Here is a 24,570-nt window from a genome sequence, read left to right as displayed (position 1 = left end):
GTTGAAGTAGACTTGATGGCTGTGAATGAAAGTAAAAAGAAGAAATATGTCCAGATAAATAGCTATTATTTTATTATTCTTATTAATAAGTATGTTAGTCTGAGTACTTTAGAGAAACAAATCCACAGAAACTCATGTATAAGAGAGAGTTTTACATAAAGGTTAAGTGCACATCAAGAAAACATCCCAACCCAATACCCAAGTCCACAAGTACAACACCAATCCATAAAATCCTCCTCCATCTCATGGAACACACACTATGATGCTGACCACAGGGGGAAAGCCGAGTCAGTGAATATATAAACATATCAGCACTTGCAGGGCCTCCACACGGCTGCTCCAGCACCCAGGGCTGCATGGGGGTAGGTCCATGTGGCTTCTCCTGAGGGATGTCTTGCAGGAAGTGAGCCTTGTCAGCTGAAGCAGGGAACTGGCTAAGTCATCTGCACCCTGGTCCGACCATCAGAAAGCAAGAGACCTAGCAAGGCAAGCCTCACTGAGCCATTTATCTCTCTGCCCTTCAATTAACCCCACATGTATTTATCGGCCAGGTTGGAGCAATAAACGATCTACCTCAGTAAGAATAATAAACTCAAAACCATTTTGCCTCGTTGCAAACATTGCATAAATTTCAAGTACTTTATAAATGAAAAAAACCTTTAAAGTTTAATTGTGTAAAAACTACCATTTACTGAATGCATCATTTGGAAATGTAGGTATAGCCAAAGCTATTTGTAACCTGGGTAGCAAGCACCTATATCAAACCTATGAACCTTAAAATATCTGGTAGCGATGCAGTGATATTAGTTAATGAATATGAGTAGGTCTGCTCGCCAATACCAGTTTAATGAACAATCCCTGATGTACTTTAGGTATAAAAAGGTATTGCTTCTGAATGGCCTGTGATGGTGGTATTGAGTACAGGAAGTTGGATGTCCTTGATTTGTTTATAAATGGCTGCCAGCATAGGGTTGCTAAGTGTGGGGACTGAGTCAATAGCACTGGGTGCATATTGTGTAGCATGAGAAATATATGACAGTCTATTTGTATAAAGCTTTATACTCTTGGGAACTCTATGGAGCAGTCTGTCCTCTGTCCTTTAAGGCTGTCGAGTGCTTTGGGTTTATTATGTGGACAGAGTTCCTGCATGGTACATGTGGTAGTTACATAATCTGGAGTCAATTTGAGAGGATTATGAGTGAAGGGGTGGAGTCTGGCCTGTCAATCAAGATATGACCAATGAGACATCTGTGTGGGCATGGCCCCTTCCTGAGAATTCTGGGAACTCCTGTATTTCCTCCTTGGAGGCAGGAAACACTTCTTTCTCTGCTCACTCCCTGAGAGACACTCTACTGACTAGATACATGGCACTACACTGATAGACCCCATGCCCTGGGAACTGGAGGAGCCATGTGGAGACCCCTGCCAGCTCTGAGATGCTTACAACTCCGCTAGATCCACACTTCCAACCCACTGGCCTGCGATCCTCCTGCATTTGGCATCATTGTGTGTGTTTCATGAGTCTGAAGTAAACTTTATAGATTAGAATCAGACATATAGGGTAATACTGGACTTATGCACTTGATCTGCAGTGGGCTGGGATGCTTTCCCAATATTCAATTGCTCTTGTATATAAAAATTCTTTCTTATATACAGGAGTATCTGTGAATTTGTTTCTCTAATCTACCCAGACTAACACAGTACACTTAACACACTTACTGCTAACTGAAAGCTTCTACCCAGAGGTGCCTCAGAATAAAGGCCTGGTGATTACATCAGAAAAACTTTAAACTGAAAGCTTCTACCCAGAGGTGCCTCAGAATAAAGGCCTGGTGATTACGTCAGAAAGCTTTATTCTGATACAAATGGGGTTGCCATGAGTTAACCGCAATTGGTTTATACTGTATGAAAGATTTAGTGTAGCATTTTCACATGTTATTTTTGGCTATAATAATGCTGTAGTTTAGGAGCATTTTTTCCTTCTTAAGATGAGATTGAAAGGTTGAGGGATTTGTCATAAATCAAATAGATGAAAAATCATATTTAAAACATACAAAGTAAAAAAAATTAAAAAAAAACATACAAAGTAGTACATGCTCAATGTAGGAAACTAAAACAGATTTATGAAAAGGAGTCAGTAACATTTCTTCATAATTCTATTAGTAACCATGACTAATACTTTGCTATATTTATATCTTCTCTATACAAATGCATACTGCGCTTCTAAATGTGAGATTATGCTATTTTGTAATTTTATTTTTTTTCACATAGCAGCATATAATGAACACCATTATTCTTATGCAACATCATTTTTCTGGGTATGGAAGCCTTAAAAAACAACCTGCTATTGTTTATTAACAAATCTCCTAGTACAGGAAAATTTTTATCATAAATATGAAACACATCCATTTATAATTTCTCAGTTTTAAGTTCTTAGAAGGGTAACTGCTGGTTAAAGACTGTTCATATTTTTTAATGGTTTTGCTATATGAAGTCATATCACATCCAGAAATATTACTCTTCCACTAATGCATACTCCACATGGAAGGCAGAGTTCATTCCCCACACTTGAGTGTAAACATCATTCATAAAGAAATCTGTCAAAATGTTTAAAAAGAAAAATCAATCTGTCAGTTTAGTGTCTTCTTGTTGCAGCCTTACTACGAGTGGGTACCCCCCACAAAACTTGAATTGCACTGGGTAGGGCAGAGCTTTCTTAGTACGCAGTTTTGGCCTCAAGGTGAGCATTCAGTAACTCGCTCTGAGTTAATGCACCGCTGGTCATGGTGAATCTTTTCATAAAAGCAGTTTGCTCCAACCTCATTTTATTTTATAGCCAATTTAAGAGAACAGTGTGCGGCTGTGAAAATTTGTTACCTGCTTGGGAAAAATGCCACAGAAACTGCTGTGATGTTGCACACAGCTTACAAGGATGGTGCTGTGGGAAAATCTCAAGTGTACGGGTGCTTTTCTCATTTCACAAAAGATTAAATGTTGATCCATGACAAACCTTGTTCTGGATGTCTGTCAATTTTCCAAACAGATGAAAATGTTGACTTGTAGTGCATTTGGGGTTTGTTCCACCAGGTTAGACTGTTAAGCAAGCTTTCGATTTAGAGGTTCTGTAGCATTGTGTGCTACAAAAAAGGCCTGATTTCGGCGGTGTTTTAATGCAACCTGGCTCGCTCATCTCTTTATTGTGACCTGTCTATGAGGAGATGTCCAATATCCCACAGATGGGCTTTGGGTCTCCACTCTGACCCCACTTTTTTCATGGATATGACTGTTGTTTTTTTTTTCTTCGGTCTTCTGATGCCTGATCACTCATCCATCAACACCTCGTGATCACACAGGCTGGCGTGCTTCTTCCATGTGGGCTTTGTTGCTTGCCTGCTAGATGGCTACTTGTTTAACTTTGGATAGCTGGGCACCATCAGCTTTCTTCACTACATTAGTTTATGCACCCATTTTGTCTTCAGTGATTGTGTCGGGGAAGATGGCCATCACAGAATGCCAGGTTATTAGAAGAAAGTGTTCTTGCTTTGAGGGAGGACTTTAGTAGAGGCCCGATGTCCATCTGCTACCTTGATACTTAGCATGTGAATATATGTACATACTTAAATCCCTATTATTATATATTAATATATTTACACATATGCATGCCTATATTTATACCTCTGTGAATATCTTTTGCCTCCTAGCTCTTTCCTCTATTTCCTTTTGCTTTCCTCTGTCCCTCGATCATGCTCCACCTTCATTTGGCTCTCTGCATTTCCTCTTGGCTACACTGTGCTTGATCAAACCCCACTAGATGTTCTAGACCCGCCTTGCCATTGATTTTAGATCTGTTGTTTCCTTGTCCCTGGGCTTGTTGGCTCCCCCACTTCCTCTCTTCCCTGTCCTCTCTTCCCTGTTGGGTTGGTTGTTTTATATAGACAAGGAGGAGGAAGAGAGGGAAAAGTAGTAGTAGTAGTAGTAGTAGTAATAGTAGTAGTAGAAAGGGTCTATGAATAGTTTCAGGTCTATCTGCTGACCCTTATGTATGTTTTCCGATGAGTCTGATGAGGTGCTAAGCCCTGTCCTCTGAGTCTAAAGTATTTTTCTGATTTCTCAGGGAATTTGTTGCTTTGCTCCCCTTGTAGTTGTGTTGTGCTCCCTGCATGCTTCACCCCAGTGTGTGTGTGGGTGGGTGGTGGTGGTGTCAGACCAGGCACAATTTCTGCACTGACTCCATTGCTGCCCACTGCAGCACGGTGGGTCAGTGAGGGGAAGTCAAGTCTCCTGGTGGGGCCGGCCCTATGGGCCTCTCTGTGCCTTGGATGCTCAGTCTTCCTCTAGTTCTTTAATGCTTCCTCCCTCCCTCCCTCCCTCCACCACTATCATGACATCAGTTCTACCTTACAAATTCAGCTAGACCAGACCATGTACACTGGTACAGATAAAAGCTCTCGACACACAGAATCCCTGACAGATAAATTCCTCGGGTACAATAATGGGAATACCAGTACCATGACAGTTGGGGGAAGGTAGATGGAGGAAGGGGAACTGATCACATTGATCGATGTACAACTTTCCTGAAGGGATGAATAACAGACACATGGGTGAAGGGAGCCAGCAGATGGTGTAAGATATTAAAATAGTAATTCATAATTTATCAAGGGTTCATGTGGGTGGGAGGGTTGGGAAGGGAGGAGAAAAATGAGAAGCTGATACCAAGGGTTCAAGTAGAAAGAAAATGTTTTGAAAATGATGGCAACATATGCACAAATGTGCTTGATACAATTGATGTATGCATTGTTATAAGATCTGTTAGAGCCCCAATCATTTATATAAAAAAATGAATAACCAATAGCATTTAGGGTTATCCATGATAAAGGAAGTAGATTTATCGGTGATCAATAAAGATGAATTCATTTTTAAAAACAAAGGCCTGATTTGTGGCAGTCACAATGCACCTGGTCATGCAGCCTTCAGTGTGCCAGATTTTGGCAACAAACAGCAATGCCTCTTTTACCCCACACACCTGACCTTGCTCTGTGTAACTTTTTGTTTCTGTGAATGACGAGGGGCATGAAAGGACAGTGATTTGATGACTTAGAAGAGGTGAAGAAAAAATGAGGGAGGTGCTGTGAGCAAACTAAATAGATAAGTTTGAAAAATGTTTCCAAGAATGGAATCGCTGATTTGACAAATGTATTAAGTGTAATGAATGGTATTTTGATGGTGCTAGGGTTAGTTTGTAAATAAATTTAAGTACATAACTGTGAAAAAGAAAAAAATCTGTTCAATTTATTAAATAAAAAAATTAAATCATTTTATTGTTGAATTTTTTCCCAAAACATTGCTTTAAACACCAAAACTATCCAAATAACCCAAGAGCAAAGACAGAGTTTTGTGATTTTGTACTATTTATATCTCTGCTATTAAATATGACCTTTGGTGATAGCAAATTACTTACGGGATGAAAAACAAATTAACTGGATGCACCACCTGTGCCCTTCAGGTGTATTTCCAGGGTTCTTGTGCCTGTAGCACACAAGGAGCCAAGCATCTCTGGGCTTCTTTATTTCAAGGCTGTGAAGATTTTAATTCCTAATATGTTCTGGTAGTACAGTGGTTTATCAGTGGAGCTGCTAACCACAAGGGCATCAGTTCAAAACCACCAGCTGATCCTTGGGAGAGGAATGAGGCTTTCTACTCCCATAAGATTTACAGTGTCCGAAACCCACAGGGGCAGTTCTAGTTCAGAGGGATGGAATGAGTTGGAAGAGATTCAATGGCAATGAGTTTGGTATTGTTCTTGACCAAGGTCCTATGTACAAGGAATATGAAATTAGGAGAATGTTAGGTGGTGTTGAATTAATAGAAACTCTGCTTGTAACAATAAAAAACTTCCCAGCCCTGCACAATCCTCACAATTGTTGCTATGTTGGAACCCTGTATTATAGCCACTGTGTCCATCCTTCTTTCAGATCTTCCTCTTCTTATTTGATGACTCTCGATGTTACCAAGTCGTTTACCTTTCCTCAGGAGCTGGTCCTTCCTACTAAACGTTCAAACTACGCGAGATGTGGCCTCACCATCTTGCGAGTTGAAATTTGATTAAGTACAGCATTCTCTTGAGAGGTTTGTTCATTCATCTGGAAGTTCTTGGCATATTCAGTATTCTTCATCAGCACTTTAATTCAAAGAGATGGCTTTATCTTTGGTCTAAATCACTCTCCAGGCAATTCAGTCTGAGAGTGACGTCTTTGCTTGTCAACATTTTAAAGACATTTCTGGCAGCGGATTGGCCCAAGATGCCACTTGATTTCTTGGCAATCTCATGAATGTGACTTTAGTTCTCTGAGACAGCTTCTTCTCTAACTCCCTGGAATTTTGACTATTGTATTCAACTGCGTGTACTGGGACACTCTTATCTACATTGCAGATGGCATTTCAATCCCAGCATGTCGCCAACTGAATCCGTGCCCTATCTCCTTCACTAGTCTCTGGCTCACTTAGTACTCTTACCAATCCCTAGGATTTGAAGTTACTTCCAAATATTCTGCTTTTGCTATTGACCTCTATTGCCTCTAACACTCTTCTAATTGAGATCTTTATTTTATTCACTTAATAAATATTTTTGACCATTATTGTGCCAGGTCCTCTTTTATGCTGAGGGACACAAGGATTTGAGGTAAATAACACAAAACTGGCCTTTGAGGGGCAGGGCTGGGGAAAGGGCAGGTGCAATAAGTAAAGTAAATGAGACATCTGACACTCAGCTGACTTCTTTTGAGGATTGTTTTAATTTGCTTGCAGGTGACAGTTAATCTAAGTCTTAACGAGGATGCGGCCAGCGAGGATTGTAGGAATGCCATTCTCAACAAATTACTGTTTTTACAGGTGATGCATCCTGGAAGTATGCTTTTGCAAAACCTCTCTCTTTTGGCCTTTTTTACTTGGCAATAAACCTTGTAAGTATATTTATGTGGATTCTACTTAGTGGCAGTGGGTTGTTTTCGTAACAGGTTTGCACAGTAATTGGGAGATGCTCTTTTATGGCGGGTGTTTCTTGTGAGAATTTCATTTGAATCCCACATTCCAGGTGCCTTAAAAGGTATGCATCTGTCAGGGGTGTCAAATATGGCAGAGTCCAGAGGGACATATGTATCCCACATAAATATGCCCCACAACTTGCTATTTCAACAAAATGTCAGAAATACTTGATTCGGTGAGACTTTCGTAAATGAAAACCATATGGTATTAACAAAAAATGCAAGATGGCACATAATTGTTTCATGAGAGGGCTAAGCAGAGAAAACATGTGATTTAGGTTTTCAAAAACTGGTCATTATCGAGAATGGATTTCAGGTGGTTACTGGGGGCAGGGTGAAAGCAGGGAGATTAATAGACAAATAGCTGTAGATTCATTTGACTTGTATGGCCCAGGGTAATGGAGATGAAGAGATCTGGACAGGTTTCAGGTATAAGCTACATCAAATTTACCTCTCATCCATGGAATACACATGAGATTCATATGCTGGGGTTTTTCATCTTTCCTCTCAGAAACACTTTGTAAAACACAGTGATGCCTACGGTGTCCAGAATGCTCCTGGTTAGTAGACTCCTTCTTAGAACTCCGGCACCCTGCTCCAAGTGTGCTGTGTGCTTAGTAAGAATGTTTGCTTCCACATTTGTGTGGAACAGCTATAATTAAAATGAAATTTAAAGTAGATTGAAAGGAAACACAGTAATACTAGTGCAATATATTTGGGGGAGAAGTAGGTAAGATGGTTTGGAAAGACTTGGCAAGAGGACAGCTAGGTGCCAGCACCTATTTCGAGATGGTAACTAAATACTGAGCAGCTCTGTGGTCGGGTCCTTGAGTGCAGTTTTGAGTCTCCACGCCAAAGAACCACACAGCCTGTCACAGAATCAGGAACACAGTTCACTAAAAAGATGGCCAAGACTCACGTCCGCTCATTTTTATAATCCAGGGCAAGACACTACTGATGCACAATACATGTCTGCTGACTGCATACATAGGCTATCTATTTTAATTTCTGAAGTGTGACGAACATTTGTAAACAGTTCTGTGGTGTTACATCCATAGTACACATAAATTATTTACACAAATTATTTTCATATCTGATTTTTCATATCCTCTTTTCATATCTGATTTGTCAGAGGCGTCTGGAAGTGAAAGAGCCTTTGATATGTCTAACCATGCTTCTCCCCCTGTAACTCAGAACTAAACTATCAATATCAATACAGGCAGGAAAGTCTTTTTGCAAATATTTTGTTTCCAAAATAATCTATACTTCAAATAGATATATTTTTGGCTTACTAATTAAGTATGGTTTTGGTTACAATTAGTAAAAAATAAACTTCCCCCCAAAACGTATAGTGTCAAGAAGTAGTCTGTCCCTTTAAAAAAAACCAAAACGAAACCTTTTTAAAAAAACTCATTTTTCCCCTCTTCTTTCCAGCCGTTCACTCCTCAAGTCTGCAAGATGGTTGCCATCGTACACCTGGAAAGCAAATCGGAGACCAAAACACGACGGAGGGACTGCATCAGCAATATGCTGACATTCTTTCTAGAAAAGCAAGGCTTTCCAGAAGCCATGGCTTCCACCGGTTGCACTAGTCATAACTGTGTCCTAAGTCTAAACCTAGAGTCGAGGAAATAAGTATTTAGCTTTTCCCATCTCTAACTAGAGGAGCACTACAAGTGCCTGCAGGGTGGGCAGTGGAAGGTGTTTGCTGTACAAGATAAGCGGAGGCATGAACTGGCCGTCACCCACGTGGTGGAGTCAGTCCGTCCTCTAGTTACAGGCTCAGTGTCAAGGTGGGGCTTTACATTGCACATTTAGCCAAGGACTGGAGACATCATCTCAGGAATCCCATTGCCTTTCTGAGTACATTCGGTAGTCTGGAAACATTATACAGGATAGTTAAGGTTTGTATCTCACCAGTATCTCTTACAATAAGGCACTTCCTTTTATCAATGAAAGTCATGTGTGCTGGCAAAAAAACCCAACCCCTATCTTGCCATTAGCTAGCATGTGTACGCTTGCTTTCACATCGCCCGACCTTAATGCCATGTATGAGAAAGTGGGTTTAATTACTGGCACAACTGTTTTGGTGGTGACAGTAATTGTGTTAGACCAAGTGCAAATTCTCACCTCAATGTAGTCTAAGATACCATTCAATTCTGATATCTTATCAGATTACATACGTTTTAACAAGACAAACGAAAAAGAGGGAAAGCAGAAATTCAGAAGCTGAGATTGAAAATCCAGCCAGTGTCACGGCACACAGCACACCTCAGAAGGTTCTAGACCGCAGTTGCTAGAGGTGACCGACAGTCTGGCTTTAAGGTGCTCGCAAGGCAAACACACCCTGCACGAGAGGGCTTCAAAAAGTTGATGAAAAATTCATTGTATGGAAAATAATCTTGTAATTTCATTTCCCACAAACTTGGTGAAGCCCCCACAAATAACTGAGTCTCTAAGGCCTAAGAAATCAAATTTTTAGGAGGAGAGTTTTATTGGTATTGAGAATGAAATTTCTCCCATGGGTCCTTAGAAAGGATGGTGCTGTTAACCAGCAGGTGGTTCAAACCCACCAGACACTCCCTGGGAGAAAGATGAGGCTGTGCGCTTCAGCAGCAATGAGTCAGAATCAACTCCAAGACAGAGGTTTGCTGTAAAAAAGTAGCCAGCAGCCTCAAAAAGACGGGTGTGAAGATACTTGTTGTGTTGTTTTGTTTCCTAATATAAAAGCCTCACAGTTAAGTGCAGTGGATGAATAGTAATTCGATGAACAGCAAAATGTGGATCAACTAGCAGCTCTCTGAAGATCTTCCAGGGGATAAACTTTATATTCCATTCCTTTATCCACTAATTGAGAATATGCACTAGTTTTAACACATCCTCAAAACTCCTCCATCCTCATTAGTGATGAACCCACTTTCAAACCACAGGCAGGTACTGTTTTCAGAAGTAGAACACTTGTTCCTTTCTTATGTCACAGACAGTTGCACTAGACTACATTTATTATTTATTTGAGGAATATGGTTTTTTAAATGGGTTTTGAGTGGCTAAGCTCACACAGGATTTAAGAGATAAAATACAGTTTGAATAAAGAAAGAATATATAAAAATGAAATTTCTAATGCTATGTATTATGCTTGAACTTCCTATATGGGAACTTAAAACTTACAATGTCAAGCTAAAAGATTATCCACAAAAGGGTTTACATGATTCAGTTATTTTTAATTTTTGTTGTAAATATTGGTTATATTCAAAGTACACTGTACTTAATGACAAAGACAATCTTCTCAGTGACACAATGTTTAGATGTAAAAAGAAAACCAAAGATTCGTTACACATCTGTGAGAGCAGCTAGCACTTAAATATAACTTAATTCATAAAAATAGCAGGAGGGAGAAGAACATAGCAATTGAGTATCCATTATCTGAAAAATAGCCTGGGTTGTACTGAAAAAATAATTTATTAAGTGAACGCAATAGTGGGATCAAAATGTATTATCAAAGTTCAAAACGAAACAAAATTCTAGTTATGAACAAAAGTGGTTTACCTAATAGTTATTCTCCCCCCACCCAAAACGTCAAATACCATCTTTTGAAAGGCCAGATTTTAAAAGTATGTGGTTCACTTTAAGACAAAGAGAGAACATATTTTCTGGAATTTGTCAAAATAGCAGCTTGCTTTATTAGAGTGAGAATGGTATTGACTTAAGTGATTGTTCATTTAAAACATTTTTAGGGTCTAGAACAGTACTTTTTATATTATCAAGTAGATCATTTTATTATATACATTTGTCTCCAAACATAGTCATATTTATGAGATAAGGAGGGACCTTCAAAAAGTTTGTGGAAAAATGAATTGAAAGATACTTTGTTCCCCATGAACTTTTGGGAGCCCTTTCATATATAATTTGTGGAAAACGTTGAGACAGGGCATGTGTGTATTCTGACAAAGAATTAAAAAATTTTTGTACTTTGATAAAACGTCATTTCCTTCTTAGATAAAAGGTTAACAACAGCTATTGGCCATGCTGATCTACATCAGACTTTTAAACAACCAGATCTTAATACGTACATCAAGAGTCACACGCCCCATAACATCCATGTGGGCAGTGTATGTGTGGTCCCATAAAGTTGTTAACAGAGTTCACCAATCTTGAAATGAGCATTGGATATAGCAAATGCCACCACAGCTTCCCGCAAGCAACAGGTGTTTCTCCTGTCTCTGGAATAAACAGCGACTGCACTTTCAGGCGTATATTTGTATACACTAAGCATGTAACACAACCTATAACACATGGGTCTCGATAGTCATAATGAATGCTAGGTTACTGGCTTATGGATTTATTGTATTGCACTTTCTAACTAAAAATCTTGCCATGTTAAGAGTGTACGCTTTGACTCATCGGCAGCATCAACTCTCACATATCATGTGGCTCTTGGGTATTATAGTACTATGGGATTTTCTTTTGAAAATATTACTGTGAAGTACCTGGCTTCCAAATGCAGCAAAACAGCACTAGTGATAGCAGCAGCAAGAGGAAAAACAGCTATCAACTTGGAAGTGAAACAAGACAAAGGTAGAAAGTCCAAGGAGCCCTGGTGGTATGCTAGTCACAAGGCTGGCAGTTCAAATCCACCAGCTGCTTTGTGGGATAAAGATGCAGCTGTCTGCAGACGTGGATATCCTAGGGAGCAATTTACCCTGCCCCATAGGGTGGAACTACAAGTCCCAACCAATACGAAAGCAGTGGGGCTGTTCTTTGTTTTTGGTATACGGCTCGTAATATAGGTACGCCACCTTTGACATTCACAATGAGACTCAGGAATACAGAAGAAATTGTCCAAGAGGCTACAGGATCAGCTCCACTGAAAGCTACAAAGCTAAAGGAAGCAAGAGAGGAAGCATTATCCAACCTGGAGGAGAGATGGCTAATGACATGAATTGAGGATCAAACACAAAAGAGAACCCCTCTGAGCACACTGACACTCACTGCTAAGGTACAAAGCTCGTACAAGATGCTTCAAGACAAATAGGGGCAGATACGATATGGGGTTTGCACAACGTCCAAATTACATATTTCACAGAATGCATCATGGATGTTAAGTGTTGATTGATTACCGGTAAGTTTTACATACTGAAGAAAAGACAATTGGAGGTTGTTTTCCTCTATTCCCCTCAGTTTTTAGAAAACATATGCAGTTCAATATACCACACGGGATTTCAAAAGGTTAGCATAATTGCAATGCATATTAATAACAACAGGTAAAACGGCAGAAATAGAAAATGAGTAACATCATAGTATAAAAATAAAACAAGGCACTTTCAATAACTAAAGACAAAGCTGAAATATGCATAAAACAGTTTCATAAAACTGACTCACAGACCCTAGGACAATTGTGTAAAATGTGAAAGATTAAAGGCACTACGTAATTCTTTCTGCTAAGCCCCCTTACTAAAGGAATTCACCAATTAAACTTGGCACAAAAGAGTTTAATTATCATAAAGTGCATCATTTGACTAAATATATTAAAAAGAAAGTCAGCCACAGTACAGTACAGCAACATCTTCACATAGACAGAAATAAAGAGGAAATGCCCGGGAGCCGCCGAGCGGGAACTTTGTAGCACATATGGCTTTCTGATCTGGAATTTCTTCCTATTTGCTTAGAATCTACATTTTCAAGAGTATGCCTTGCTTCGAAAAGGAGGTAGTGTTCTGAAAAAGGCAAACTCACGGATGCTGTAGGTAAAGATTTAAGATTAAGATTCTGGGGAAGACAGAGAAGTGCAGTAATGCATACAATAAATTGGGGCATGGTATTATAGTACCCTGATATTAATGAATTAGCTTTTTAAATCAAGGCTACTTTTATAACTTAGCTCTGATTACAGCTCTTTCAAATAGTTTTCCTTTGGTATTAGAGGATCATTTCCTCTACTCTCCATTTAGAAATGGTAAAAATGTCAACATTTACTATTCAACTTGTCATCTTTACTGTGCTGCTCATTAATTTAGGCCATTAATGAAAATATATCATGTCAGAGATACACAGAAATATATGTCACCCATCTAGAAACATGCAATTAATTTTTCTTTGACTAATATAATTGATCATTTAAATAAATTAATTTGAAAAACAGATACACATTAATTTGGAGCAAAATATACTGACAAAACACCATCATCATTTATGTACAGCATTTAAGAATATGAGCTTGGTAACAGAATTCTAACTGGACTGTTTAACTGCATCGAACACAAAAGCTGGATAAAGAACAATCAAAAAGCAAGTCAGTATATTTCCTACTCCAATAACTTAATATTTTTTCTTATGTAAACTTTATACACATGCATTCTTGGTTTTTATCTGCAAATGTTTCAGAGTCTTTTGAAAAAGATGTTTGCCACTCATTTCTAACTTTACTGAAATGGCAAAATGGAGGTGGCTGTGCCTGAGATGTCTCAGTCGTCTTCAGCGGTATATGCCACTTCCGCCACTTCGATCTCGGACACACAATTTCCAGGTTCACTGTAATCGGAGCACGGTTCATTATCAGCTCTACCAAAAAAGAGTGTGAGAAACACGTCTAATGAAAGAATGGAATACTTATTTCATACGCTGTTATTTTTAGAAATCTTTTTACCTTATAACAAGAACCAGATGTTTCAACATTCAAGCAAACATTTAATCTTTATTATCTTATCACTGTCAAAGAACATCTCTGGAGAGATATTTTTAACTCTCAAAGCCCAAACTACTATTTAGCAATAAACCCCATCTCCTCTGTAACTACGCTTACCAGCCTGACATTTGTTTTCATAATTGTAGCTTAACCTTACCACTAAAGAAGGAACACTTGCCTTGGATATATGTAATAAAAAGTCCACGAGCTGTCAAAAACAGTAACTTTTCATCAGTCCTTTGAGGCAGGTGGGGTAGTTGCTATTAAGCAATTTGCCAAGCTTTATATAAATAATTGAGGAGTCAGCATCCACTTAACACAGACTCAGTTTCAGACTCAGTCAGCAGGAAGTCATGGCTAACATGACCATGGATGCCAAAGACTTAGTTTTAGGAAGACTCTAGAGCAGCGGTTCTCAACCTTTCTGATGCCGCGACCCTCATGTTGTGGGCCCTCCAACCACAGAATCATTTTTGTTGCTATTTCATTAACACAATTTTGCTACTGCTATGAATCGGGCAACCCCTGTGAAACGGTCATTCCACCACCAAAGCGGTTGCGACCCTCAGGTTGAGAACTGCTGTCCTAGATATCTATTGCCCTTCCTTGCTTGCTCAGAAGCTGTATGACAAAATAAAACTGCCTGGATAAAATCACTAAGATAGGGCCACTTCCTTGCAATTACTGAAACTGCTAGAATAAACAGAACATGATATATACCCAGATTCTTCATCCACGGTAACTTGGTCAGACTCAAGTACAGAGGAAGCCACCTTTAGGATTTGCCCATTTTCTGTTCCTGTTATGTACAGCGATTCTTCAGGTTCTAAAGACAACGCTCTGAAAGTTAATTACATTAAAAAGTTATTTCCTATGACTAAAACACGTAGAAGTTTAGTGTTGATAATATGCATGGATTCAGTAGTATTTATGTTAAGGTTGTAATATAGGTAATAAAGTACAGGAGGGAGTTAGCAGAGAAATTAGTGCTTATGACTCACTCACACTAATTCTTGCCTCAATTCAATGCATGCTGATGAGAAGGCAAGCTACAGCTGTCATGTGAAACGTTGGCAGAAGTCCCCAGAACCAGAGATATACTTTAAATTGGTTAAAATATGCAATATGTATTTTGTTAAGTGGCTAGATACTAATTTTGGGAATGTTTCTCATCCTTTCTTCAAATGTTTGATCTGCTAAAAAATAATCAAAAGAGAAGCAGAACTTTCCTAAATCACATTAGAGTACAAAGGGCATCAAGCCCAGCGCATCAGAAGCTGAATTAGTCAGACTACAATGGCAAGTAGCACAGCGTACCTAATTCTGTTCTCTATAGTGTCTATATGAAGTTGTTTCTCGCTGAGCTGTTTCTTCAGGGATTCCACCTCCTTCTGTCTTTCAAGCAATTCTTTCTGTAAGCGGTAGTTCGTTTCTTCTAAAGTTTCACAGAAAGCCTGAAAACAAAACACAAAATGCATGCAGAAAAGAATTAGTTATGTAGTATTTTTCTCAAGACCATTACTCAAGAGTTAAAGACCAAAGTCATATGTATAAAACTCAGTACTTTGTTCTCTCTCCTCTTTTCATCCCTGGTATCTTGATTCTCCTTTATTCCCCAACGACCAGAGAGACCTTTCTTAAGAATGACTGTAATAGTAAGCCTGCAAGGGATGGTTTGTATCCCTCACCCGCTGTTTGAGTTGGGGTAGGGGTGGGGGGGATTAATACCCTGTGCTATAATTTCTCTTCTACTTTATCTATTTTTGTTCAGCCCTACATGATTAGATGTAAAAAACACTCTAAAAACAAACAATGGTTCTATATCCAGGATGCTGAACACTGATGAAATAAGGGTTAAAACAAAGAAAACAAAATCATACCATGAAGAATGTGGATCAACTTTTTCACTGCCCCTATTAGCTACCACTTCTCCACTGCGACTTCCCTCCTTTCCCCTCCGCCTCCCCATTCTACTGTCCCTGTTACTGCCCCAGAACCTGCAGCTCAGCCTCTTCTCTGCGCCAGAAAACGACACATCACAGACCCTCTGAAAGCTAACTAGGTGTGTATCCATGTTTATCCCGCCTTCTTGCTTACAAGGCTAATTCCATCACTCGATTCTTCAAGTTAAGAAGAGCTGAATATACACTCCCGAATTTTTAATCCTTTTCACTGGCCTGGCTTCAGCTCTGAAGCCTGTTACATAAACCCTAAAAATCTCTCACATTGTCAAAACCATTACTTTCTTGACTGTTAAGTCGTTCTAACTCTTCCTTTTCTTACAAAACGAACTATAAATGTGTTTTTATCCCCTAAATTTAACCCCCATCCGTTACTCAAACCATTAAATTAAGGAATTTAGTATTATGATTTTGATTGATTATACCTTGGCAAAAGCAAACAATTACCTCTTAATTATCAAATCCAAAGTAATCTTGATATTATAACTTTTCTTTTTTAAAAAAATTTAAATTTATTTTAATTTTAGATTTTTTTTGATATTGTAACTTTTCATTGTGAATTAGGTGAGGGTTCACAGAGCAGCTCACCATTTTGTTGTTGTTGCCCATTCCCTTTTTTTGGATATTATCTTCTTCATCCCTCCCTACCTGCTAACCTATGACATCCGTTTCTTCCTTCCTCTCCCACCCCTGGTTAACCACCAGCAGGAGTCTCAGTGTAAGAACAAAATGTAACAAATGTTGGAGACAGCTTGGAGAACCCTCAAACACTGCTAGTGGGACTATCAAACAGGACAACCACTGAGGAAGACACCAGGGCCCTTCCTCGAGCAACTGGCAACAGAAATACCAAATGACCAGTTACTACTTCCTTCCTTCTACCTGCTACATACCCCACAGAAACAGGGGACATAGCACGAACACGTAGATGCACATTCATGCAAGTTACGTAACCATTCCCAACAGTAAAGCACTGTTCTGTTACCTTCTCCCCTTACTTCTCTGTATCCTGTCATTGTGGATTTTACACACACACACACACACACACACACACACACACACACACACACATATAACACATGCAATCATCTTTCAATCCAATCATCTTTCAATCCAATCACCTTTCTGTCGTCTCTGTAAAATTTCCTGGTTCCTTTCTAACTTTGACAGTTAATTCTTAGCCTTAGAGCTGATCTTGGGCACTTATAAATGTTTTATCCTTAAAAGTGAGTTATCCTTGATTATATTCTCTTGCTATACATGCCGCCTGGACAATTACACTTAATCTTAGCACTTTAGCTATGTTCTACTCGATGTGTAATTGATTTTCAATTTACTAATTGTTTTTGGTTAGTCGCCAGTCCCAAACTTTTGTAATTATAGAGACATCACCCAAATACATTATCAAATACAGTGAAATTCACCGCCATTGAATCAATCCTGACTCAATGTACCTTCAGTGCAGGGTAAAACTGCCCAATGGGCAAAACTGCCCACTAACCTCATGAGCATCTCTCATACTTCCTTTGTGACACAGTGGAGTTACATGGTACGGCTCTTTTACGCACAGTACTCTTTGAACCTCCCACAGAACAACTGCATGGGACCAGATAACAGCGTGTGTGAAACTCTGCTGGGGGAACTGGTTGGTTCTGCCATCCTTCTGGGTATAAAGTGAGCCATCTCAGAAGCATGAAGAGGGCGTCTCACGACGATCAAGAAGGAAGCCATGAGCGGAGCGTGTCTCTGGGGCCCTGCAATCCCTGTGTGGCCGCGGCGGTGGCGGCACTAGAAGTGGAACCCGGAGCATGAGACAGCGCAGCTCATGGAATGAGGACTCGACCGCCTTCAGGCAGGAGACTGGCTCACTGAGTGGGGGTTCTAAGGACACCTATCAGCACTAATGAAGGTTCCACAAGCAGTGCTCATGGGAGCAGCAGTCAAGAGGTCGAATGATGCATTGCATTGGGTGGATCTGCTGCACAAGACCTCTTCAAAGTGCTGAAAGGCAAGAATGTCACTCTGAAGACTAAAGACCCAAGCCGTGCTATTCTGAATGGTCTCGTATGCACATGAAATTTGGACACCGTATGAGGAAGACAAAAAAAAAAGTCAATGCATTTGCAGTATGGTGAAGGCAAAGAATATTGAAAATACCCTGGGCTGTTGTCAAAAGAACAAAAATCTTTCTGGGAGAAGTATGCCCAGAAAGCTCCTTAGAGGCCACGATGGTGAGACATCATCTGATATACTCTGGACATGCTGGTAGGAGCCCAGTCCCTGGAGAAGGATATCATGCTTGGTAAAGAAAAGCGGCAGTGAAAAAGGGAAGGGCCCTTCACAAAATGGACGGACACATGGCTGCAGCCATGTGCTCAACTACAAGAGTAACTGTGAGGATGGTGTGGGGCTGGACATGTTTTGTTCTGTTGTGCATGGGGTCGCTGTGAGTCAGAGCTGACTTGATGGTGCCTAACCCCCAAAAGGAGTTTGATGACACTTGCCAGAGGAGAGAAGAGGGTAGGTGGCCAGCTACCTGAGGACAGATGGCTCAGAATAGGTGCTATGGACAAAGGAGCTAAATCCGTAGTATTTCTGACCCGGACTTGTAACTTGGCTTTCTTACACCCCATAATCCCGAGTATTGTCTGAGCTCTGCGTGGTCACTGCAAGCGGTCATTGGGCCAACAGCACGGTAGGGGGTTAAGAAAGGTACTGTTGGGATGGAAACAAAGTTGGGCAGTAGCGGCATGTCTGATTTCTGCCTTGGCCAGATACGGAGTTAGAAACTCCTTTTCTCTACTGAGACTGAAGGAGGTTCGGCTTTAAGCTGAATTATAACACCAGTAAACTATCTGGCAACCTTCCAATTTTTTCTCCACCAAGCTCGTTTTCTTAAAAATAGATCAGATCATGTTACTTGTAATTGAATACTGCTTACAGAACATGATCAAATCTTTGCCTTGGCCCCAAAGCACTTTATAGTGGGCTATGTTGTCTACTCCAGTTTCACAGCGTGGTCTATTAACCTTCCCTTTCCTCTATTCTTCCGCATACCTATGTTTCAAGCAAATTGAACCACTTTCAGTTTCTTAGTACCTGTGTTAATACAAGTCGGAACACATAAAATTATCTGGCTTGTTTTTTCACCTAACTACGTAAGACATACAGTATATAAAAATTTCCACATTTAAAAATTGGAGTACATTCACAACATTATGAAATAAGGAAGAGTTTTCAATCATTATACAAATAGAATATAAAACAGGAAAACCCCCACATTTTCCATTACTAAAAATGTGGTCGACCAGAAATATGAATTCCTCTAGTTATAAACTGCCTAAACTTTTTAGAGAGCTTCTCAGATAAGAAAGGAAAATTACTGAGGTTAAGATGAAGGCAATTTAAACCACTGTCATTAACACAAGCATTGGCAACAGAAGTGAGAGAGTGAAGCAGGGACCAATAGCAGATGTGGATTTGGTTATCTCAGAGCTGGGCTGGAACGCCAGGATGGCACAAGAGAGAAGTCAATTAGATTCCTTTTCAGGGGCTAGCGAGACCAGAAATGTAATACTTAGTGAAGAAAAAAAGGAACTTAAAGAAAGAAACCATTAATCTAAGGCATTCTTCAGCACAGAAATATAAGATTGCCTACCTCATCATGGCTTTTAGATGGGTAAGGCAGTCTCTTCTGAAAAATCTATAAACATTATTCAATGTCCATGCGAATTATGAATTTACTCTATTACAGTTGTCAGAACACCCAAACTGAGAATCTAACAAACAAACAAGTCAAGCAAGCCAATACGCAAGCAAGCCCAGGTCCAATGACACTTAAATTATTCCATCAGAAAGAAACACAAACTTTATGAAATGATACTCCCTCAACCTATGATCCCTGCTGACAGTTGTACTAAAAGCTAATTTACAGTCCAAACTTACAAAGCACACTGGAAACAATCCAACATGAAAGAAAGTTAACAGATCCAGCAAACAGAAGATCAGCATCATATAGAATCTAGATCACAGAAGTGTCAGACAAAGACCATAAGACTGAAATATGACTTGAAAATATATTTAAAAGACCTATTAAAAAATAAGGTATACAAATTAAATAATGTAAAAAACAAGGGAAACAGAAAGTGAAGAAATGAAATGATGTAGTCAGTAAGATTTAAAATCTGAAAGACATCACAAACTCACCAACTATATGTTTCATTTTAATACGATTAATTATTTAGGAAAACACTTGCACACGGTCATAGCCGGTCTATTGCTAGCAAATCTGTGAGTGAATCTAGCCTATTGCGTCAATGGGCTAGGCCACTTTAATACGTCAATGAACGTAATACGAGTAGCAATCAGCCATGAACTGAATGGACAATCACTTCTACCTCTCCTGAAAACAAAACAATCAACTTTTAAATTTGATTGTAAGGGTAGGTTCTCTATTCTGACACTTAGATGGAATCATATTTCACACATTACTTTAAAATGTAATAAAATAAACGCTCATTTTCTTCCCACCCCCTCCCAACAATATAGTAAAGAGAACACAATGAAGGATTTTAGAGGCTTATGGACTACATTACATGTGTTTAATTCTATTTTTCCCCTTAACTCCATGTGTTTCAACCAAAATAAAACCCCTGACCTAAACATTAAAAGCATTCTGATCAAAATTACCAGAGTCTGAAATTATAATATCCTGCTAGGCTCTCAAAAAAGACACATGTTGTTTTTGTACTGTGTTACTTGTTTCTCTTTTCAGGTGACACATAATAGGCACTTACCCTGCTTTCTTCCAGGCTATCAAATGGACCCGGGGGATCATCCAGACAAAGAAATTCTCTCACTGCAAGGCTTTTCAAAGGGGGGGAAAAAAATGAAGTTTACAAGAAATAGCTGAAAGCAAGTCACTGACGGTGAGTGAGGCTACTTAGTGTTTTAATCCAGGTGGTTCTGGGGCTATACCAAAATAAACTAAGCAGGCTGGTTTTCATAAGGTGATCAAATATAAATATCCAATTTATGAAAGATATACAGATTTCAAGCTAGCTTCTAAGGTCTTGTAAATACAGAGACTTGAAGTTCATTATTCCATAAAAACCTATAGGGTATAAAACAAATTTAGAACACAGGAGACCAATCTAATTGGTAAAGAACACCTTTATTTTTAAGAAAATGACTCTCAAAGAAATAGTCTGAAATTAACAAATTAACAAAGCCATTATTCTGTTGTGAATAAATGTACCGTATATACTCGAGTATAAGCCGACCCAAGTATAAGCCGAGGTACCTAATTATGACCTGGGAAACCAGAAAAGTGGATTGACTCGAGTATAAGCCTAGGGTGGGAAATGCAGGATGTGAATTAACACAGAGACCAGAGGGGAGAGACAGTGCAGCCACAGACACATCCTTAACAATTCAGCTGCCGGTGTAAGTGAATCACTCAGGGTGCTCCTGCTAATTGGAGCCGTCCACGTCATAGGACGGCTCTGATTGGTTAGATGTGAGTAAACAAACATTCAAAGCCCTGGCTTTGAATGAACAGCGGAGGAACGGCAATCTCTCACCCGTGAGATGTTACACCTCGCTGGGGTATCACTGACCCGTGTATAAGCGGAACCCCTATTTTTCAGCACATTTTTTGTACTGAAAAACTCAGCTTATACACGAGTATATACGGTAATTTATAATTTGTACTTCATTGTTTCTTTTATTGGATGTTTCTTAAGTACTTAAAACTGGCTTTACAACTTTGGTTTAAAAAACTTTGTAGATTCTTCTGCTTCAGTTGGACTCGGTAGAGGAAAATGGCCCAAAGGTTATTCCAATCCAAGGACAGACATAAATCTGTGGAGGGAGAAGTGTTTGAATGTGAGTTGAAACTGACTAGATGACAGTGCGTTTGGTTTGTCTTTTTTTTGTTGATGTTTGTTTTTCGTTAAAAAAATATTGACACATTTCCCCCTAATAGCCCCAAGAAGGAAACTATCACCCCTGCTTTGAACGCTGGCTTGAAATTTATTTAGAGTCAACAAATACTTATGGATTGTCTATGTGTAATATGGTTCTGCTGGTTGATTTGCTATATATTATCATTGACTATGCAAAGGCATTCAATGGTGTTGACTACAGCTTTCATGGTGTGGACCATAACCAATTATGGATAGGTGTGGGAAGAAAGGGAATCCCACAACACTTCCTGTGCACGGATCAAGAGGTAGTTGTGAGAACAGACAAGGGAACACTGCATGGTTTAAAATCAAGAAAGGTGTGTGTCAGGGTTATATCCTTTCACCATACTTATTCAATCTGTATCCTAGCAAATACTCAGAGAAGCTGCATCACAGGAAGATGAATGCTGTGTCTGGACTGGAGGAAGGTTTATGAACAACTTGTGATATGCAGGTGCACAACCTTGCTTCCTGAATGTGAAGACGACTTGAAGCACTTGCTGATGAATGTCAAGGATTGAAGCTTTCAGTATGTATTAAAATTCGAACAAAAATATCACATCAGTGGGTGTCCACCTTCCCGATATGATCACTGAAGACAAATGTGTGCAAAAGCAAATGTGGTGAAGAAAGCTGATGGTGCCTGGCTATCAAAAGATATAGCATCTGGGGTCTTAAAGGCTTGAAGATAAAGCGGCCATCTATCTCAGAAGCAACAAAGTTTACATGGAAGAAACGCACCAGCCTGTGTGACCACGAGGTGTTGAAGAAATCAGGTATCAGGCATCAAAGAACAAAAATCGTATCATTTTAAATGAGGGTGAGTGCAGAGTGGAGACGCAAAGCCCATCTGTAGGCAACTGGACATCCTCTTACAGAAGGGTCTCAGGGAGATGAGTCAGTCAGAGAGCAGTGTAGCAACGATGAAACATACAACTTTCCTCTAGTTCTTAAATGCTTCCTCCCCACACTATCATGATCCCAATTCTATCTTACAAATCTGGCTAGATTAGAGGATGTACACTGGTACAGATAGGAAGTGGAAACACAAGGAATCAGTACAGATGATCCCTCCAGGATCAGTGTTGAGAGTGGTGATACCTGGCGGGTTGAAGGGAGGTGGGGTGGAAAGGGGGGACCGAGTACAAGGATGTACATATAACCTCCTCCCTGGGGAAAGGCCAACAGAAAAGTGGGTGAAGGGAGAAGTCTGACAGTGTAAGACATGACAAAATAATAATAATTTATAAATTAACAAGGGTTCATGAGGGATGGGCGAGTGCAGAGGGAGTGGGAAATGAGGAGGTGATATTAAGGGCTCAAGTAGAAAGCAAATGTTTTGAGAATGATGATGGCAACAAATGTACAAATGTGCTTGACATAATGGATGGATGTATGGATTACGGTAAGAATTGTATGAGGCCCCAATAAAATGATTTAAAAAAAACAAACAAAAATTTTCACTACTAGACCAATAGGTAATATCATGATAAACACAGAAAAGATTGAAATTGTCGAAGATTTTGTCTTGCTTGTTTCCACAATCAGTGCTCATGGAAGCAGCAAGAAATCAAACAATGCGATGCACTGGGTAAATCTGCTGCACAGGACTTTGAAGCGTTGAAAAGCAAGGACTGCAGGGGCAGTGAGTTAGTAGAGACTTGTAGACAAAGTCTCTAACTCTTAGCAAACAACCTTTCCCTGCACGGTAAGATGGTGGAGGAAGATACTGGCAGTTCTTTCTGTTGGCTGTAGGTTGGCTACGAGCTAGATCCTCATTGACAGCACCTAACAAGATTTTCACTTCCTTATGTATTTAACACTCCATCCCCAGGCCTTTCATCCCTGTTCTCAGCTCTGTCCTTGGCTCATACTTGGTGCTACTGTACCTGCCTACCCGTCCCAGGATACCAGGCTAATCGATTCAGACTCAGTTCAACTACTATCTCTTCCTGGAAGCCTTCTCTGACTAAATCCCTGTCTTTTCCCCTCTCATGGGCTCAGCAGTCTTCTCGGTGTTACGGTAGCACCTAACAGAAGATCCCTTTTCTAAGATGTAGTAAGTCCAATTATTAGTGCTATCCGTAAGAAACAAATACCAGGCCATGCAGACGTCACCCAAATTAAGTGGCACAGTGTTAGGCCACCCAACAAACCAAACTCACTGCCACTGAATTTGTTCCAACTCACAGTGACATTTCAGGACAGCTAGAACCGCCCCTATGAATTTACCACTGTAAATCTTTACAGGAATAGAATGCCTGCTCATCTTCTCCCACAGCATAAGTATTTAACAATTAATTAATTCTTAAATCGAAGCAATTAGAAAAAATAGCAGTATTGAGAATATCAGAACTAACTTAAATCCAATGTTGGGAACATTACAAATATCAAACTTGAGCTGGATTTTAATTTTCAACAGCTACTTCTACTTTCGTAAGTGAAGGTAGAAAGGCGTATTGTCTCCTTGGTTTCCTTTTCTTGACTTTGGCTAACTTCATTCAATCTTGTACTGTTATATTTTTCAAACACATGCCCAGAGTAAAAGCTGTGAGTAGCACTCATGTACAAAGATAAGTTGAAATGTATTGTTACAAAACAAGACATACCATAAAATAAAAATATTTTAAATATAACAACTATGCACCAGAAGACTTTATCCATCTTTACACAGCTTTCACCCTGACACACTGAGTTTCAATGCGATTCTTAGTATAGGACCATTGTTTATTTCTTGTGCATTGTGAAAACATTCCATTTCATCTGGAGAGTCTTTCTTTATATTCTTCCTGCAGTTCAAATCTCACTGGCTCTTTAAATCTGGCTTAAATGTCACTCTAAGAATTTCTCTAAATAATAGTTCTCTTTCTTATTTGAGCAAGTCTCCTGCCTACTCAGTTTTTTGTCCCAAACAGGATCAG

At 39.5% G+C, this 24,570-nt stretch overlaps 1 protein-coding gene across 2 annotated transcripts in view; it reads right to left on the bottom strand.

Annotated features, from left to right (window-relative positions):
* Nucleotides 1–10,257: 10,257 nt before the first annotated feature.
* SNX16 (sorting nexin 16) overlaps nucleotides 10,258–24,570 on the bottom strand; it is a 33,984-nt gene continuing 19,671 nt past the window's right edge. For both annotated transcript variants that reach the window (XM_075549532.1, XM_075549533.1), the window contains 4 exons: nucleotides 20,480–20,549; nucleotides 15,040–15,176; nucleotides 14,443–14,562; nucleotides 10,258–13,598 (listed from right to left, as the gene is read on the bottom strand). In XM_075549532.1, the coding sequence (XP_075405647.1) occupies nucleotides 13,502–13,598; nucleotides 14,443–14,562; nucleotides 15,040–15,176; nucleotides 20,480–20,549 (424 nt within the window). In that variant the 3' untranslated portion in view covers nucleotides 10,258–13,501. The remainder of the gene's footprint in view (nucleotides 13,599–14,442; nucleotides 14,563–15,039; nucleotides 15,177–20,479; nucleotides 20,550–24,570) is intronic.

The sequence above is a fragment of the Tenrec ecaudatus genome, chromosome 5, assembly GCF_050624435.1.
Source record: "Tenrec ecaudatus isolate mTenEca1 chromosome 5, mTenEca1.hap1, whole genome shotgun sequence".
Taxonomy (NCBI): Eukaryota; Metazoa; Chordata; class Mammalia; order Afrosoricida; family Tenrecidae; genus Tenrec; species Tenrec ecaudatus.
Note: the sequence above shows the minus strand (reverse complement) of the source record. Positions and strands in the feature narration are given on the sequence as shown.